Below are 18,481 nucleotides of genomic sequence, written 5' to 3' on the forward strand. Positions count from 1 at the left end.
AGCTGTATGGTCCAAGGGGGGCTGTGCTAACTCTTTCAAAGTGTTCAAAGGGTAGTCCAACCACTGTGGCTGTGGGAACCCAGCCGAATGGGCAGGGAATAATAATAATAATAATAATAATAATAATAATAATAATAATAAGCTATAGAGGTACCAACCAAACCACCCAGTCCCATCTAAGGTCTCTGGCCTGGTCAGTATGAATATAACTGATCCCACTGAAGAATATCCTGAAGGATTACTCACTTGAACAGGTGATCTTGATGGACCCATAGTCTTTGCCACAGTTCTTCTTGAAGTGGCAACGCAGGCAGTTCAGCAGGCACTGAAGTTCCTCCTTTCTGCAAGGCTGGATGCCCTTTTCATCTGGGCGGAAAAGAGAGGAAGGAAAAAAAAGGGGGGCAGGGGCAGGTTGATCAAGCAGTGAAATATGTACATTAACAAGGGCTCAGATCTTTGCAAGACTCATTGCTTGGGTGAGAGTTTTGTTTTGCTGTCTTTCCATACAACTCAGGAGCAAAAACCAGGCTTTGCCTTTCCTTTTATCAGTCAGTGGGAAAACAGTATAGGACAGGACTCAAGCAAACCTCTGCTAATTTGAATTGTGTCTCTAAGCTTGGGCATTGTGAAATTCAAAAAAGTGCAAATTTGGAAAGATAATGTGTGAAATGAATCTCAGCTATCTTTCCAAATTTGGACTTTTTTTTAGGAAGTACGAGAAAGGTATGTTTATATTAAAATGTGAATGCCAACCACCACCATCTTTAGTCACGGGTGATGGGAGGCCACAGTGCAGTCAAAACCTCTGCAGGGCCACAGGTACTTCATCCCTGCCATGAAATATTCTTGGGGAAGGGTGTGGGGAGCAACCAGTCTCAGAAATTGTCTCCCTGCCTCTTTAAGCCCCAGGCAGACAGAGAAATCACATCTCTGTCTTGGCTGGCTCAGCATTCACAGCTGGGCCCTATTTTCTGCTGCCAACATTCACTGGCAGTTGGAAGGCAGAGGGCACAGGGGGCCCTGGGCACCTGCCAGTTTTTCTAGGGTGGGCTTGGGTGGGAATTCATTTTGATATCCCAATATTTTGGAATGTATCCAGTCCTAGTCCTACTCAGAACAGACTCAATGAACTTAAAGAAAAATACCTTGGGTAGAGTGGGATTATATGAGTTGGTGGTATATACATAAATCAAATAAATACCGGCATCCTTGCCACCCCCTGGGCTCAGGCCACCTTCATCTCTTAATACTTTGGCACCATGCAATGATGTAATGGAATAATTTGAAAGTGAAAATAAATGAGAGGCTGACCACAAACCAACTGCTCTTTGCAATCAAGGATTAGGAGACTGGTAGCCCAGCCTTCAGCCAGCCGTGCAAAAGGCAGGCTGCCTAAATCAGGTTTTTGTTTCTCTTCCAGTCTATTTAATTCAAGGCCTTTGTGTCAGCTTTCATAGCCCAAAGCCCATGCAGTTAGGCGTAATTGTTTGTGATTTGCAATTCTCCATACAGCTGCTCCAGCAAAAGATGTCAGTACCCCCAATGCATTCCCCAAATATCACTGCCTCTGACCACACGCTGGTTTTGTATGGCTTAGGCAGCCACAGGCTTGCAGAAACCTGGAGGCCCAGCTTTGCATGGAGACCCATAATGAGATCAGTTTGGCTTCTGTGCTTTTAGCACTTGGCGGATAAACGTTCTCTGCACAGCCAAGTCATTAGTAGCAGGTATCTAAAAGTCAGAATCTTGGAAACAAGGGCATTTCCCCAACAAGGGCAGTGTCGACTCAGCCTCCTCTAAGTCACACAACATATTATACCCCAATCTAGCACTCTTTACAGGAATATTAAAAACCCCCAAGACAAGACTGTCTTAGAAATAGCTGCCCACAAACTTACTAACTAACCTACAACTATTTGAGTAGCCACAAATACTTAACGTCCACAAATATTATGATGGCCCCAAAATGAAAAACAATATTCCAGTCTGCAATAGGTTTTATTTATTTTTTGGTGGGGAGAGTTTGAACTTTATTGCTAGCTGGCAAGAAACAGTACTGAGGTGCTATGAAGGTTGTTTTGGAAAGACTGGTGCTGCTTTAGACGACCACAGGGTCTATGTCTCTGCTTGCTTCCCACCTGCTCAAACTGTAGGTTTCTAACAACGCAGGCGGATCAGCAGAGCAGCAGGCAGCAACACAGAAAAACACGTGTTTTTCAGAACACACAGCTAGTCTTGAAAAAGCATCCTTCTCCCTTCTCAACAAAGCAGCAGCTAGTTATTACAAAAACAATTCAGGTTTCTAGTACTCATCTCTCCACTAGGAAACTGACCCTCTGAATCTTTAGAACTTCCTACTGCTCAGAGAAGTGCAGATTACAACAATCCCCTTTATTTGCAAAGTTTAGGGATGAGTATGGATCCTTATGTAGGTAAAATAGTGCCATCCATGCAAGAGGGAGATATCAGCAAACTTGGGGGAACCTCATGTTTTGCAGAAATCTCAAAAATCTTATTTGGTAAAAAAAATCTAATACCCAATGATGACTGGGCATGTTCAGTAGACACTGAATACTGAGTTGCTGTTGGAGCAAAAGATGGAAAACTGGATAGGGGGGATGGAATGGAGTTTCCTGGAAAAGAGCAGAGCTAGCTATAACCCTGAATAGGAATATTCCATTTTTATGGATTCACAAGGCCCTTTCTCGTCTCAGTATGCAATCTTATTGCTGATATAAATCGTATCATATTCAAGATTTGCCTGCTTCATGTCTCGTCTGTGCAATAACCTGATTAGTTTCCAAAGCCATATGAAAATATCCTCACCTTCTTGTTGTTGCAGCCGCTTTCCTTCCCACCCCCACCCTCTCCTTATTATGAAATGCTCTTTGGCTTCACAGTACATGGAAGCTGTGTTTGAAAATAAAATTGCACCAAAGCTATCAAAACAGGTCTCTGTTGTATTAATTGGAAGTGTTAGAGGAGGGCTCTGGGGAATGATATGATATTTAAGGGAACAGAAGGCACAAAGAGTGACTTGTTTAGAATCTGATGGCAGAGGACGCTGAGGCACCCTCAAAGGAGGCAAGCAGGAAGTGACCCAGAAACACACGTCCTCCTGAATCAATTCACAACAGGTGCAGAATATCAGAAAGTTCTAAATTAGCTGCCTATGCCTGGGGACCAACGAGAATCACAGTGTTGAGTTGATTAACTGGTCAGCTTTATCAACACAAATTTAACAACTAAAAAGGTCTGGCAAAATGCAGTTATTTATTTAATAATTTTAAAGCACCACTTAATATTTTAAAACCTCTAAGGGGTGTATAACATTTAAAACAATCTGAAATACAAAGGAAGATAAAATAAAACCAGTAAAATCATAGTACAAAAACCATATAAGAACAGGAATGCAGGGCATCCAAACAAGTAAATAACAACAACAGGGTCCAACCTTAAGGGTCAAGGAAGGCCTGACCAAAAAGTCAAGTCTTTACAATACATCAGAAGCAAATGATGGAAGGGTGGTCCATAGTACAGGGGCAACAGTGGAAAATGCACGTTTTTAGGTTACAGCTCTCTGACGTTCTGTAGGGTGAAATGTGGTACCACAGGTACAATTGCCCCAGATGACTCAAGGGTCCCCAAGCGATAGTAGCTCCAAGGAGAAGATGAACCTAACTCATTTCCAGTAAACCTGTCAGCAACAGATTCTGCACATGGCTCCCTGATCTGTGATGATTAACCTTTGCCAAGGAACTACCAACTCCTCTGAAGATGAAGAAAGTTCTGAACAGCTTCCAAGGACTATATCATGGCAGCCTCAAGCCCTGCCAACTAGAGCACTGGTCAGTTGGCGCTCTCAGAATGTGTGGCTTCAGTCTTGATCCTCCAGGGGAGACTGTAAAGCTGTGGAAGGTGCTGCAGGCCATTGCTGAGGCAACTTGCTCCTCTTGTTCTTCACTGTAGGATCACTGTCCAGGGTCCTGAAAATCTTCCTTCTGTTTTCCAACTCAGCACCCTTCAGAATCCTGACCTCATCCAGGCACAAAGATGACTTGGCCAGTCCCGCCTCTTTCCCACCACCACTTTTCCCCAGTGATGGCTACTGCTATGGGTCAGGACACTACAACAGTCTTACACTTCAATCAATAGGAGAGAGAACAAAGGAAAGGAAATACTGGGTGACAAGCAAAAATGGGAGTAGAAGACTGGGAAAGTTGAGGATAACGAGGGATGAATATAAGCAGAGAAAATTTCTATGTACTTACGGTTCATTTCAGCTGCGGATGAGGACAACACAGGTAAAGCCAAAGGCTACAGAAATGGTAGGTTTTGAAGAGGGATCTGAAGGAAGAAGGAGACCCAGCAATGATACATCTGCTGTGTGAAAATCTGAGAACATTTTCCATGCTTCAACGAAGACCGTATTAGTCATGGTGAGGCAGCTGGGCACCAGCATAAAATCCTAAAAATGATTCTCTGAACCCTCTGCCCCCCCCTTTTTTGCCTTTCTGTTCAAAACAGCAAATCATCCAGGAGAAATCACTCACCTCCCATTTAATAAGAAATAATAACCATTTTGGAGTCATTGCTGAGCCTCAGCAAGCAATATATATTTCTAGGCTGAGTCCTCGACTGATGTTTAAGACACCTCTGAGCAGAACAACACCACAGTTCAATATGGAACTGGAATATGCTCTTAATCCCTCTAGGAATCCATACAGACTACGAGTGCAGGAAGGATCATAAAAGTGTTCTCTGTGAAGGACATGACACTCTGGAGGGCTGCAGAGCTTTCTCAACAAGTCATTTCCCATGAAGGATTCAGCTGCTCAAAGGCAAGCCACAGTTGATTCATTCTGGACTGGTTCAGATGTTATGCTGGGATATGAGGATGCTAGAGGAGGGTTGTATTTTGAGGTATATTTTGCCAGAATCTTTCTGGTGCTAGAATCTGAGCCAGCACACCAGGCTCTATAGGGTAAACTCACGCTTTAGACCAGCTTCCCCCATCCTAGTGCCCTCCAGTTGTTGCTCACTCACTCCAACAACACCAGAAGGACTCCACCTTGGCTACCCCTGGGTTAAATAAACAACAGTTCCAACAAGCTCAGAAATTATGGGAAACTGGTTAGTTTAAAAATCAGAAGCAATTTTTTTTCTGTCTCCTTCATGCAAAAGAGGAGGAGAGGGGATGCTTGCCCCAGTTTGTTTACAAACCCTAAATTCTGAGGGAATGTTGGGGCCCATCAGGGGTTCAACACATCACCCCAAGCAGACAAGCTACACCAGCTCTGGAGCTGGAGTAATTTATTTCTCTCCCACTGGAAACTGGGAGCATGTTGGGGGCCTATTAGAAGAATACGTAGATTCACAGCCCCTCTTGGCACACCCCTTAATCACTCCTAGAATGCTTCCTCTGACATTGGAGAGAAGCCAGTTGTGGACTTTTCTGCAGCCTTTCAGTGGGGGCATCCAAGGTTGGATCTCCCTTTTGAGGGTAGATCCATCTCTTTTTCCTTGGAAAGAGAAAGATGTGGTTGTTCTTACAGCTCATGTGATACCCTCCTGGGGCCCCCACATGATTTCAGTCTGAAAAGTGGTTTATAAATCTTTTAATAACATTTAAACAAACAAACCACCACATCCCTTCTCAAATATTAATAATTTAAGAGACAGCCAAATTTGCACAATTATTCTTAAGCTGAGGCTCCCAAGAAGCTGAATCCTAAGCCAAATATCTACGTAATTATTTAAAGCAGGTGTGGGGAACCCTTGGTCTTGGAGAAGTTGCAAGACTACAATGCCCATCATCCTTGACCATGCTTGCTGGGGCTGATGAGAGTTGCAGCTCAGCAACATCTGGAGGACTAAAGGTTCCCCCCACTCTTTTCACCAATATAGCTGAGGCAGCATACACTATGAAAATGGTAAAATCCAAATTGCAATTTTAAAAAATTGTTATTTAAAAACATCAAAGCCAGCAAGGTATTAACCCCCCCACACACAATTAACAATATAAAGAAACAAAAACTGCAGCATCTAAAAGCCACAATATAAGATAGAGGAACGGCAATAAGAACGACAAATCAAACATTAAAAAGCCTGCTGCCGTTTGCCACTTTAAAAGCAGCTAAGTTTGACACATCAGTAAGTCTGCAAAGGGCACTCTTGAAAAAGGCATTCCCCTGTGCCTGCAGGACTGCAAAAGCAGAGCCTACCTATCAAAAAGACTTACATAGGAGATGGGGGTCCTGCAGGGATGGTGCAACTAATCCTCTTAAGTTAGAGCAGGGGTGGGAGTATTTTTCAGCCAGAGAGCTGCATTCTCTCATAGGCAACATTCTGGGGGCCACAGGCAGAGCCAGAGGCCAAAGTGAGTGAGGAACTGGTGCAGAGGTTTCCACGTATACCCTACCATTTCTCTATCCTCCACACAGGCAAACAGGAGGTACTATCCCAATTCAAGGATATATTACACTCTGGCCAAAATACTCAAGAAGTGTTTTAGCAGGGTCAGAATAGGGTGCATAGCCTCTGGGTAGGCGGTGTGGACTGGGAAGAGTCCCACCCCTGGTCCTGAGGTTTTGCCACGCCTGGATTAGAACCTTCACTTGTCATATTCTGAGTTTCTTCTGTACTTCCTATGGAACCACTGAGAACACACACAGCCTGTAGCTTATATGCTCCTAATGCCAGTCCAGAGTGGTGCTCCTGGTCACTGAAGGCAATGTAGGAAGGACATGCAAGTGGAACAAGGGTCTCTCTCTCTCACTCACTGTGCTGGGCATCTCATTTTCCCTACCTGGAATGTGGGAGGGAGGCTGTACTTTTTACCAGAGGTGACAGGATTCACACCTACAGTGGAAATGCATTAACTAAGGAAGGGAAGGGGGAAAAAAACTGAGGAAAATGAGGGAACCAACCCCGCTCAAGGATTCCGCTTGCAAAGCAAAGGAAGGCACAGCCATCGCCACACAAGCTTTCACCATAAATAAAAAACCCTTGCCTCATTCTTACAGTGTTCAGTGGTCACAAGCAATATTTAATAAATGGTGATGATGATGGCAGGAGGAATGGAGGTTCTACAACAGTGGTTCTCAAAGCGGGAGATACCTCCCCCTGGGGTTACCTGGGAGGTGGGCTAGAGGCAAGGGTGCAGCAGGAGGATGCTGGAGGTGTAAATGACTATCTGACTTTGAAAAGCTGGTACCAACCTGAACCAATTTCATCAATCTTGTTGAATTAACTGAACTAGTTTTAATTGGATTTTGAATATACATGCAATTAATTGTTACTGTTTTGAATTTTATTGTGTTATTATCTTCCCTTATAGGGTAGGGTACGGGGCACTGGGGATGAGGTTATGGAACACTTCTTGTCATTATGCAACAGCATCAATTTTGAAATCATGGTTGATGTACCTAAGGGAAGAGGAAAAGGTCTGTATAACTACCCTGGCCTGTCTTTGCCAACCTGGTGCCCTCCAGGTTGCCTCCATCATCACCATGCTGGCTAGCGCTGATAGAAATTGGAGTCCAACAACATCTGGAGGCAATTTCACTCTGTTTCGGGGCAGTCCTATACATAACAATTCAGAAGTAAGCCCCATTGCTTTTTGGTAGGGCTTATATATATTGGATTGCAGCCTTAAACTACTTGGCTGCTCACGAATTGGAGGAGAAAAGAAACAGCAAAAAGACAAATCCGCCAGTCCAAGCTAAAATCAGTTATATGACTCAGACCACATTCTAATTAGTGTAATAGGAAAGGAGTTATGCCTGGCAAAATGTTGATACCTCTCCTGCCAACTTGCTAGACTTATGCAGATTCCACAGTGTGCAAGTCATCCTTGACACAAGTTCAATGCAAGGCAATCAGAAGCTACCCTCAAATGACCTTGACTGCACAGGCTGTGACTTTGGGGCAATGGGAAGATGGAATTATTAGCTTTGGCAGATACTTTCCTTGCTTCTGTACTGTGTTTTGCTTGGGACAGGTTTGTAACAGGGAGAAAAACACCTTTGTGTGGTTTTGTCTTGATTTTTTTTTTTGCAATGTTTAATGAAAATAATAAAAATTGCTTCAAAACAAAAAATTTAAACCAGGTAAAAACGGGCATGGCTCATTAAGGTGGGCTAGAAATATTGTAAATAAATGAATTCAAGATGAAACCAAGAACACAATGAATAAAACCCAAAAATGGGAAAATAGGCAGTACACCCTTGGTAAATACATAAAAGCGGTAAAGAGGACAGAGCAACAACTTCACTCCCCCATGGGAAAGTGGAACAAAACAGAACAATAAATAGGCAGCCAGGCAGCATGAAAGTCAGGAGCTAATTGGACCCCATAAAAACCGGATCACATTTGCTAAAAGATTTCTGAAAGAGACAAGTCTTGGCTGGACGCCTAGAATAATATAGTGTATGGGAGGTGATTCCATCAATCCTTGGCATCTCCAGATAGAGTTGGAGGAAGAATCTCTGTTTAAAACCCTGGAGAGCTGCTGACAGCCAGCGTAGACCAGGGACAAGCTCCTGTTTCAGCCAGAGGGCCTCACTCCCTGCTGGACAACCTTCCGTGGGTCATATGTGAGTTATGGGTGTGGCCAGCAGCAAAAGTGGATGGAACTACCGTTAATTTTACCTTGATACGGTAGACTAGTTTCTATGCCTATACATACAACCCTCTCAATCATCCACCCAGAGCAAGAGAAACTTGCTTGTTTTTGCCAGAGTCTGGCAAAACCACTCAATGAGGGTGGAAAGTAGGGCCAGTGGGGGTCAGGACCAGCCCAAGACATTTTGGCGCCTGAGGCAAACCACAAAATGGCACCTCCTCCTTCCCAGGGAAGAAGGGGTGAGTGAAGATCTACATCAGGAACAAGGAGGAAATAAAGATCTACATCAGGATCTGCTGCACCTGTCGCCTAAGGTGGCTGCCTCCCTTTGCCTCATGGGTAGACTGGCCTTGGTGAGGGTTGTATCAGGGAGTTCCCAGGGCCAGATAGAGGCCTGGAGAACCGCATTTGGCCCCCAGGCCAGAAGTGTCATACCCTAGTGCAGATTGGCCAAATGGATCTGTGGTATCTGTCTCGGTGTAAGGCAGATTTCTATGTTCATTCAGCAACAGCCCCTGGAAAGAGGCCTCAAATGCAGAACAAATGAAAGCAGCCCTTAAGATGCCCTGGTCCAAATCTCTTTAGGCTTTAGATATACCAGATATTTATTTGGTCCAATGTGCTGAGTCCTGGCACCCTCAGACCAAATTCAGTCTTGCACATATCTGCGGAGCAAGCAGAGCAAGCTTCAGACTGGACAAACGTGTCTGTTGCTTCCTGCAGCAGCATCCAGCTTACAGAGGGATTATTCTGTCTTGCTGGATGAAGGATTTGGTTGGGCAGGACTTAAATGCTTTCTCAACCTCTGGCCTCTCTGGTTCTGGTTTCTGGAGCCCCAGATTGCACAGGCGCCAGCTGTACAAGCAGGCATGATCTGAAAAAGGGCGTCGAGCGGGCAGTGCCTTGCATGCATTTAATCAAGAAGGTGCCAAAACTGGGGCAGAATTCCTTGTAGAAAGATTCTCAGCTGGCTCTTAAAGGCCCTGCTCCCAGATGGGTTAAGAGCATGGGAGCTAAGCAGCAGCTGCTTAATTAAGAAGCTCTGCCCTTCACAGTCACATATGCCACTTCTTTCAAGGCCAAGGGAAGCGCTGCAAATGCTGCAAAGCTCAGAACCAGGAGACAGCGAGGAAAGACAAGACTAGGACTCAGCCGCTGTTTAGTAAGTAGAAGACCCCAGGTGCAACTCCCAGCATTCCCAGGGCTACATCCATGCCATACATTTAAAGCAGAGTCATGCCACTTTAATTGTCATGGCTTCCCTCAAAGAATCCTGGGAACTGCTGTTTCTTAAGGCTACTGGGAACTGGAGTTCTGTGAGAGGTAAACACTAAAGCAGATCTGTATGTATTAGGGCTAGTCCATAGTGGATAGTGGCACCCACCTGACCTCCTGACAGCTGAGTCACTGCTGCTTACTGGGAAAGAGAATGGGGAGGTGATAGGGAGGTTGGCATGGTAGAAACGCACTGCCAGGAGGGCTGAATTGGCTCTGCTGGTGCTTTTGCGCTGTGCCAACCTCACCACAGCCTTGCCCTTTCCTTCCCAGCAAGGAGCAACAATTCAGTTGTTGGGAGGTCAAGTGAGCGTGCCACCCAAAACCAGGGCTGTTCCTTCAGAATATGCTGCTCCTGACCTAAGTGTCAAGAATTTAAGCTAACCTATACTGAAATTAAACACAAAATCCATGTTAAAGTATTTCCTTTCTGGGAATTGAGGACTGCCAAGTGTTCCAAAATAAGCAACTGAGACACATTCTTGGTCAGGGAGCAACCTAAATGGACTACTTGTTGCTGTACTACAACTCAGCCACAGCAAGGAGAGAAAGGGGGGAAATCCTTTGTTTGGTTTTAGATGATGTAGTTGTGTTTTGTGTTTGTTTTCTTACAAGAGGTATCCATCCTTACTTGACATTCCTCTTAAGATGCCAGAGACAGGAAACCTGCATCCCTCAAGAAGTTGCATGCCTACAACTAACATTCCTCTCTGTTGGCCATGCTGGCTGGAGCTGATGAGAGTTGGAGCCTGGAGGGCGTGAAGGGCTACAGGTCCCGCACCTCTCTTTTACATATTTACGATAAAATAAAGACTTAATGTAGTCAGCATACACAAATTCAATATTAGTCCATATTATTTTAAAAGAACCATACTTTGTTTCCTTCTCACCAGTCAGCAAATAAATCAACATGAATCTGTACTATTTAATCATCATCATCACCATCACCATCATAATCTTACATAAGATTCTAGATTGCACCCAGTACTGCAAATGGTGGCAGGAAATCCTGTACCTCCAAGTTCCAATTCATTATGAAGTTACTCCATCTTCCAGTAAACTTTTTGTGTGTCTGTGTTCTCTAACACCGACATAATTTGTTAATTCGATCATATCCACAATAACAGAATTTTGTATTAACAAGATGTCTCTTCCCCCTCTTGCTTATTGTCTCCTTTCCGCTGTAAGAATAGCATGTTCTAATCATCTGCTGGGATTATTGGTCTGACATAACAAAATAATACAGTTAAAGGGTTCAACGATAGGGTTCATGCCATTTCCTTTATGTGATTAAGAACTAGCTTCCAAATGTTATGACCCTAGGACATGTCCAGTAAATATGACCTATATCTGCTTGCATTGAATTACACTGCCAGCGGTTATTATTAACCCCAGGGAAAGTTCAGTTGGATCTCAATAGAGTAAGACACCACCAGAATAACAATTTGTAAGAGCGTTCTTTAAGATTCACACTTTGGCATTCACACTTAAAGAGGCCTTTAATGGTGGTAACCAAGTTCTAAACCCATTTTTAAATAGCTGCAGAAATATTCTGCTCTAACTCGTTCCCCCTGGCTATCACGTGTGTGTATAGGATTGCACTGTAGTCCTATTCACATTTACCTGGGAGTCAGTTCCATTGAACTCATGGGACTTATTTATTAGATGACAGTAAACGTCCAGCTTCAGCAGTGCTATAGCTGTTCCAAGGTCATTCCCTGGTTCTCTAGTGAATCAAGACCTTTGCAGTCATACTCACACTCATCATCATCCTCATCCTCATCACTGCTGTTATTGTTATTTTATTGCCTTCTGGGCATATGTTTCAAGGCAATGCACAAAATTCAGTACAAAACTGCTGAAAGAAATAAAAGAAATAGCAGCAGAGAAATTTCAAAACGGCCCAAAGCAGACACCCATAACAGAGATTTATTTATCCAGCTGGGTAAAGCCTGTCAGAAAAGAAATGCCTCCATTTTTGTCTGGTGCCTGTTGTATCTCAGTGTTGTTCTACAGAACAAGAGCAACCACCCTAAAAGCCCCCTCTCTCTTCTATTGAATGCCACACTATCCCCATTCTCAACTTCAGAAACACCTATCTTAGAGGAATATAGGCTTTGCAGATTCACCACTCAGAGCGTGACAAAGTAAATTCAGTTAATCTCATTGGGCTCCTTTGTGTGTAACAGCAACGTTCACACCTACAGGAAGATTCAACCCAGAAAGCGAAGATAGGAAGCTGCTATATTAACTACTGGTCCATCTAGCACAGTATTGTGTATGTTGACTGGCAGCAGCTCTCCAGAGTTTCAGACAGGAGCCTTTGCCCAACCTATGCAGAGATGCCAGGGACCAAGCCTGGGACCTTCTGCATGCAAAGCAGGCGTGCTCTGCCACTGGGCCCTTGAAATGATCTGCTTCCTTCTATTTTTGTTTCCACTTCCAGATCAGGAAAGCTGGTTTCACAAGCTCTTCCCAGCCTGAATGACCACCAGACCAACCAATCTTGTTTCTATTTGGCCAGGGAGTTCAAGGCGGTGTGCGTGACTCCCCCTGCCCCACAATTTCACTCTCACAACAACCCTGTGCGGTAGATTAGGCTGAAAGGCTGCAATGTCACCCATTGAACCTCATGGCTGAGTGAGAATTTGAACCAGGGCCTCTCCAGTCCCAGCCCGAGTCTCTAACAGCTACAAATGAAAGAAATTGCTGTCAATGAACCTCAATAGTCGTAAACCCAGTAAGCTCTATGGTAGTGATGTGGCCATCTTTGGTCCTCCAGATGTGTTTGGACTCCAGCAAAGGTCCATGGTTAGGGATGATGGCTGGTAGCTGTAGCCCACATGGAGGACCACAGGTGCCCCTGCCCTGGTCTAGGGTGCCCAAGGCACAAGTGTTGTTCACCTGACTTGATCCACTGTAATCTGCTGTGACAGGCAGGTTTGTCCAATCAGACATAATGAACAACTCCTGGCAGGGGAGAAAGATGACAACACTTCGTTTGCTACACTGTCCTAAGAGCAAGTGTACCTGCACAGCAAATTTCAAACTACCAAGATACAGACACCACACACATACATTAAAAGGTCTTCAAGTCCCAGGCTATACAAAACACACACGTATATGTCCACTGAACATATAAGGGGAGTAGGACAGGATCTTGCCTGTTGGTCACACACCCAGCACTGATGTTGCTGCTAGCCATGTCCGTCAGGTGACTACAATGTTAGTGAGGAAGGGACTTACTGGCATGCAAGCAGTCAGGGATCCTAACTGACACATAAATGATAAACACAGAGTTGTAGTTTCTTATTAAGGCAGAGCAGGCAACTGCCAGGAGGGGATATGGCCAGTGAATTGGGACAACCCTGCTCAAAGAGAGGGGATGGGTGGACAACTCTTCTCTTTTATTTAATGAGGCTTACATTACCGAAGCTGGCTAAAAGTTTGGGCAATCTTATAAACAGCTCTGTGAATGCAGCAAGGCTTTTGCTCTCCCCTTTCCTGATCGATTTCTTTGTGGGAATTTTCAAGGGAATGTTCTCAGAGTACAGCAACTGCTGACTATTAAAGCAGCTACTGATCTCCCACACGGACACATGCACACATGCACTCTCTGGAGCAAACAAATTCGTAAACACTGGCAGATTACTTTTGCCGTTTGGAATAATGGCTGCCTCTTCCCAGATGGATAATGCTTCCCAAGAAAAGAGAACGGTGGAGGTAAAGAACTTGGTGTGTGTGTGGGGGGGAGAAGAGTCTTAATAACAGTTTGTTTTGGTTTGCACAGCAGATGTCATTTAGTGGTACATGACGTTGTCAAAGCACACCCACTCAGTTTACTAGCCAGATTTTAGGAATCCATTAAACATTCGCTCCAGTGAGTGGAAATAAAATCCAGTCATTCACTTACATTTTGGAAAGCCTCCTGTTTTAGGGAGCAATGTGCACAGCTTTCTGGTCTCTTACAGGGCAATCCTATTCATGTCTACTCAAGCATAAGACATGAGACTTCAGTGGGGCTTACTCCCATCTAAGTGGGCAAAGGATTTGCTGTCTTAAGGCCTCATAGGGGCAGAGACAATTGTGGGCTGTGTAAGTGAGCACGCTAAGGGTGCAACTCTGCCAGTTACCAAGGAAGATCCATGCCCACAGGATTCAATTAAGTCTTTCTTCTGAGCAGACATGGTTAGGATGGCACTGTGATTCTCTTTGCTGCTCTGCTTTGCCACTGCTCCCCACTGAAAGGAGAGGGGAGGTTTCAGACAGTCCTGGAGGACCCTGGACCCACCCAGCACTGATTTGCAGCAGCTGGCCTGACAATGGACTTCCGGGTAGAAAGGGAAGGTTAAGGGGGGGAATGATGCTGGGTTGATGTGAATGGTTTTTGGGGTTTGTTTATCTACTGGTTTGTGTTTATCTGCTGTTTAGTGGGTGCGAGTTTATTGTCTGAAAATGGCTAATGTCTTTTTGTTACTGTTTAGGGGACTGGTGTGTTGCTTTTATTTTCCTATATGGTGTATGAAATGTTAACGTATTATATGGCCTCTCCTGATTTGGATGTTATAGAGAAATAGATTATCCATATACTGGTGACATCTCACACCAGACTTCAAAATGATCACTTCCAACAGTTTCATGTAGATGTTAAATACTAATGGGTACAGGATGACACCCTGTGCCACCCCACAATGCAGCTGCCAGGAGGCCAAGAAGTGATCACCCTGTGATAACTCTGAAACTGACCCTGGTGAAACAGTACTTCAGTACTCATCTCACATGGCCAATTCAGGAAGGTATCTGTTAAGTTGCGGGTGAACATATCAGACAACACAGCGATTCTTCAAACAGCTCTTGTTTATTCACAGGCCCAGAACAGCACTGAGCTGAAGGGTTCAGCCAACCTGCTTATATAGAGTTCAACTACAAAGCAACAGTACCAACTTTCTGTAACTATCCAATCACCGAATGTCACTTTCAATTCCTTATTTGCATATGTGGACCTGAGTGAAAACTATCTACAGTATCCCCCTGCTGGCTCAGGGTGAGAACTTCAGTACATAACAGTATCATGGTTAAAGACACCAAAAGCAACAGAGGAAGAGTAATAGGGTCACACTCACTTTGCCTTTCTCTCAACAAAGGCCATCCATCAGGGTGACCAGAGTTGATTCAGTCCTGTAACCAGCTCTGAACTCCAACTGAAATGTGTCAAGATAATCAGTTTCACCCAAAAGTCACTTGCAACAGTCACACCATCACCTTCCTCCATCCCAAGCATATGATGTAAACAACAGGAGCCTATTGACAAAAATGTACTTCAGTCAGTCAGTGACCCTAAAAGGTATCTCACACATTATGAACAGTTTTACTGAAAGAACACAAGACCTACCCAGATATACACTTGCACCCTGTCTCACACTCAGAGAACAGCAACCCTCTGCCAATTACAGTTTCTCACCCTGCACAGGAAATGCACCTGACTTATGCCCTCACTACATTCAGTCTCTTCCTGGTTGAAATCAAAATAGAAGAGTAGTAGTGCCCTTGTCCTGGGGACAAAGGGGCTCCCAAACAGAGGGATAAATAGATAAATATATAAACAGAATGATATCATCAAGACAATACTTTGGGGCAGAAGCTCAGGGTTCTGCTTAAGAGAATGAGCAGGAAAACCCCCAAAATGCAACGGGCTTGGTTTTTGACATTTTAAATTGATACATAGGGCAATCTGAAGTCCAGAGCCTAAAATTATCCTAACTGCATCATTGCATGCAGTGTATCCGTCCCAACCTGGCATCTTCCAGATGTTTTGGACTACAACTCCCACCACCCAAGACCATTGGACATGCTAGCTACAGCTGATGGCAACTGTAGTCCACACCTTCTTGAGGGCATTAAGTTGAGGAAGGCTGATACAGAGGATTGACTTGTCCTGCTTTCGTTTAAGATGAGTTAAGTATGGGGCCTTGCATATAGTGCTTTTAATATTTTATTACAGCATCTGCCTTGCATGCAAAAGGCCCCAAGTTCAGTCCCTGGTGTCTCCAGGCAGACCTGGGAGACTCCTGCCTGAAACCCTGGAGAGCTGCTGCCAGTCAGTGTAGACAATACTGAGTTGGATGGGCCAACAGTCTGACACAATATAAGGCAGCTTCCCATGTTCCAGTGTGCCTCCAGTGTGAGAGAGCCCAGCACGCCTCTAGGTAATCAGTTCTATAGTCAAACTGCTCTACCCATCAATTTCCCCCCTCCCTTATGTTCAATGGAAGTCCACCATATTGTAACTTAAGCCCATTAGACCCAGTCCTACCCTCCGGGGCTGCAGAGAACAAACCAATTAGATGTATACCAGGTTTTGAAATGCAGTTGTCTAAGTTTACCAAAACCAAAACAAACCCCCACTCTCCTTCTGCTACCATTTGTGCAGTTATAAAACACCCAGCAACGATTAGCATGTAAATATTATTTTATTGTCTTTCTTTCCTCCTCCCATCAAATAATATCAAAGTAGGAAACAGAAGCCCATCTGCTTTCTCGCTGCAAGTGGCCCCATCCCGTGTGCCAGGAATGGAGCAGGAAATGAGAGAGAGAGATGCTTTTGTAGCTGTACTTACGCATGCAATGTGTTACAGATGCTTTAAAAGTTTCAATAGAAAACCCCACTGCCGCTGACACAATTGTGCCAAAATGATGTGTTTCACTGCAGGGCTCTTAGACACCACATGCTCATCAGCACAGGTGCTCTCCTCCTCCTCCTCCCTTCCTCTCCCTCCAACTATACAAAACCAATTAAGAAGGGAGGGAAACACAGACCAATTCATAGATGTGACTAACAGGTGTACATGCAACACATTTCCCCCACCCCATGCAGAGATGCAGGCTTTCCCTTTCACCCACTTGAGCTGCATAATCGGGGAGTGGTTAAAAAAAGAGGTTTAATCCATACTCTAAAAATTTAGACATACAGTACTGCATTCCAGAGCGCTGTTTCTACCCTGCCTGCGTTTCCACGTTGCCTGGCTGAGTGCAAAAACATGGAAAGGGTTATATTATTTCCGATAAAATCATCTGGATTCTCCTCCCCAATCAAAAGGTGAATTCCCATGAAACAGACATCCACCCGTTTAAATTTAGCACAGCCCTCTCCAACCTTGCGCCCCCACCCAATGTTTTGGACCACATCTCCCATCATCCCTGAGTGCTGGCCATGCTGGCTGGTGCTGATGGGAGTTGGAGTCTGACAACATCTGGAGAGCACCGGCTTGAGGAGGGCTGACCTGGTGCGTGGGCATTGCAAGGGATGCGCGCCCGGGAAGAACGATGCGCGTGGGTTTCGTCTTAAGGATGGATGGAGGAAGGAAGCCTTTGGAAATGCAGGGTGCAAGTGCACAGCCGCGTGGGCTGGCGGGGAGAAGCCCCGGCAGCAGACCTCCCCGCCCGCCCTCCCTCCCGCAGGATCCGTCGCTCCGTCCCCTGCCTCTTACCGGAGCCCATTCAGGCGACCGATCTCTCCATGCGCTCCGACGGCTGCAGCCCGGCGACGACGGCGAAGGCGGCGGGAGAGGCAGACTTCCGCTTTCGCCGCCGCCGCCGCCAGCCCGGCCAGAGCAGCGGCGAAGAGGCGGAGGCGGGACGCGGCGCTCCGTGACCTCCGACCGCCGGCAGCAGCAGCGCCTTCCCAGTGGCTGCGGCGCGGCGCCGGGCTGCCGGCTGCCGAGAGAGCCCCGCGTGGCCGTGCGCTTGGCGCCTGCAGGCAGCCGCCGCTGCCGCGGCATCTGGGCTCCCTCCGAGGGCCCAGCCCGCCGCCCGCCTGCTCAGCCGCCCGGTCCGCCTGTAGCAGCAGCGCCTCGACGTGGCGGAGAAGAGGCGGGCAGCGGAGCGCGCCGAGGGGACTGGCGCCGGACGCCCCCCCCCCACCTCCCCGCCAGGCAGCGGCGCTTCCTCGGCTGCCCTTCTCAGCTGGGGTAGAAGTTCTGCTCAGCCAAGCGCTCCGGAGGAAGTGGAAGAAAGCGGACCTTTAGCCACAGGGAAAGGAGGATGTGAGCATCTCGAGTGCAGAAAGAAAAGGTGGATTTCCTCCCGGCCATCCCCCCCCAATGCATTCTGTAGCATTGATTGATTGATTGATTGATTGATTGTCTTTCTATGCCAGGTTTTCCACCAAGGAGCTCAAGGTGGTCCCTGTCCTCGTTCAATCCCCATAACCCTGTGAGATGGGTTAGGGACTGAGAGGCGGTGGCTGACCTGAGGTCACCCAGTGAGCATCATGGCTGAGTGGGGATTGAACCCTGGTCACACAAGTCCTAGTCCAACATTCTAACCACTGCATCACACTGGCTCTTGCGTTAGTAGCAGTATTTGATGCAAGAATAGCATATTAATGACGGATTTATTCCACACACTTTATCAGCTGTTCTGCAAAGCTTTCCCATTGTTATTACACACACTATGCCTTCAAGGCACATTCTTTCCTTCAAAGAATTCTGGGCACTATGGTTTGTTAACAGTTGTTGCTGGGATCTATAGCTCTGTGAGGGGTAAACTACACTGCCCAGAATTATTTGAAGGAAAGAATAT

The 18,481-nt window shown here is 45.7% G+C and overlaps 1 protein-coding gene across 2 annotated transcripts in view; it reads right to left on the reverse strand.

Moving 5' to 3' along the window:
- The window catches only part of BEAN1 (brain expressed associated with NEDD4 1), a 48,854-nt gene extending 30,971 nt beyond the window's left edge, over positions 1–17,883 (reverse strand). The window contains exons 1-3 of one of the 2 annotated variants that reach the window (XM_083625926.1): positions 17,389–17,883; positions 4,272–4,347; positions 247–366 (exon numbers count right to left, since the gene is read on the reverse strand). In XM_083625926.1, the coding sequence (XP_083482052.1) occupies positions 247–366; positions 4,272–4,278 (127 nt within the window). In that variant the 5' untranslated portion in view covers positions 4,279–4,347; positions 17,389–17,883. Of the gene's footprint in view, positions 1–246; positions 367–4,271; positions 4,348–15,024; positions 15,050–17,388 lie in introns of those variants that run through there. The other variant, XM_083625927.1, reaches the window with a different exon arrangement.
- Between the last annotated feature and the right edge of the window lie 598 nt (positions 17,884–18,481).

The sequence above is a fragment of the Podarcis filfolensis genome (genome assembly GCF_964270895.1).
Source record: "Podarcis filfolensis genome assembly, chromosome: 8".
Classification (NCBI taxonomy): domain Eukaryota; kingdom Metazoa; phylum Chordata; class Lepidosauria; order Squamata; family Lacertidae; genus Podarcis; species Podarcis filfolensis.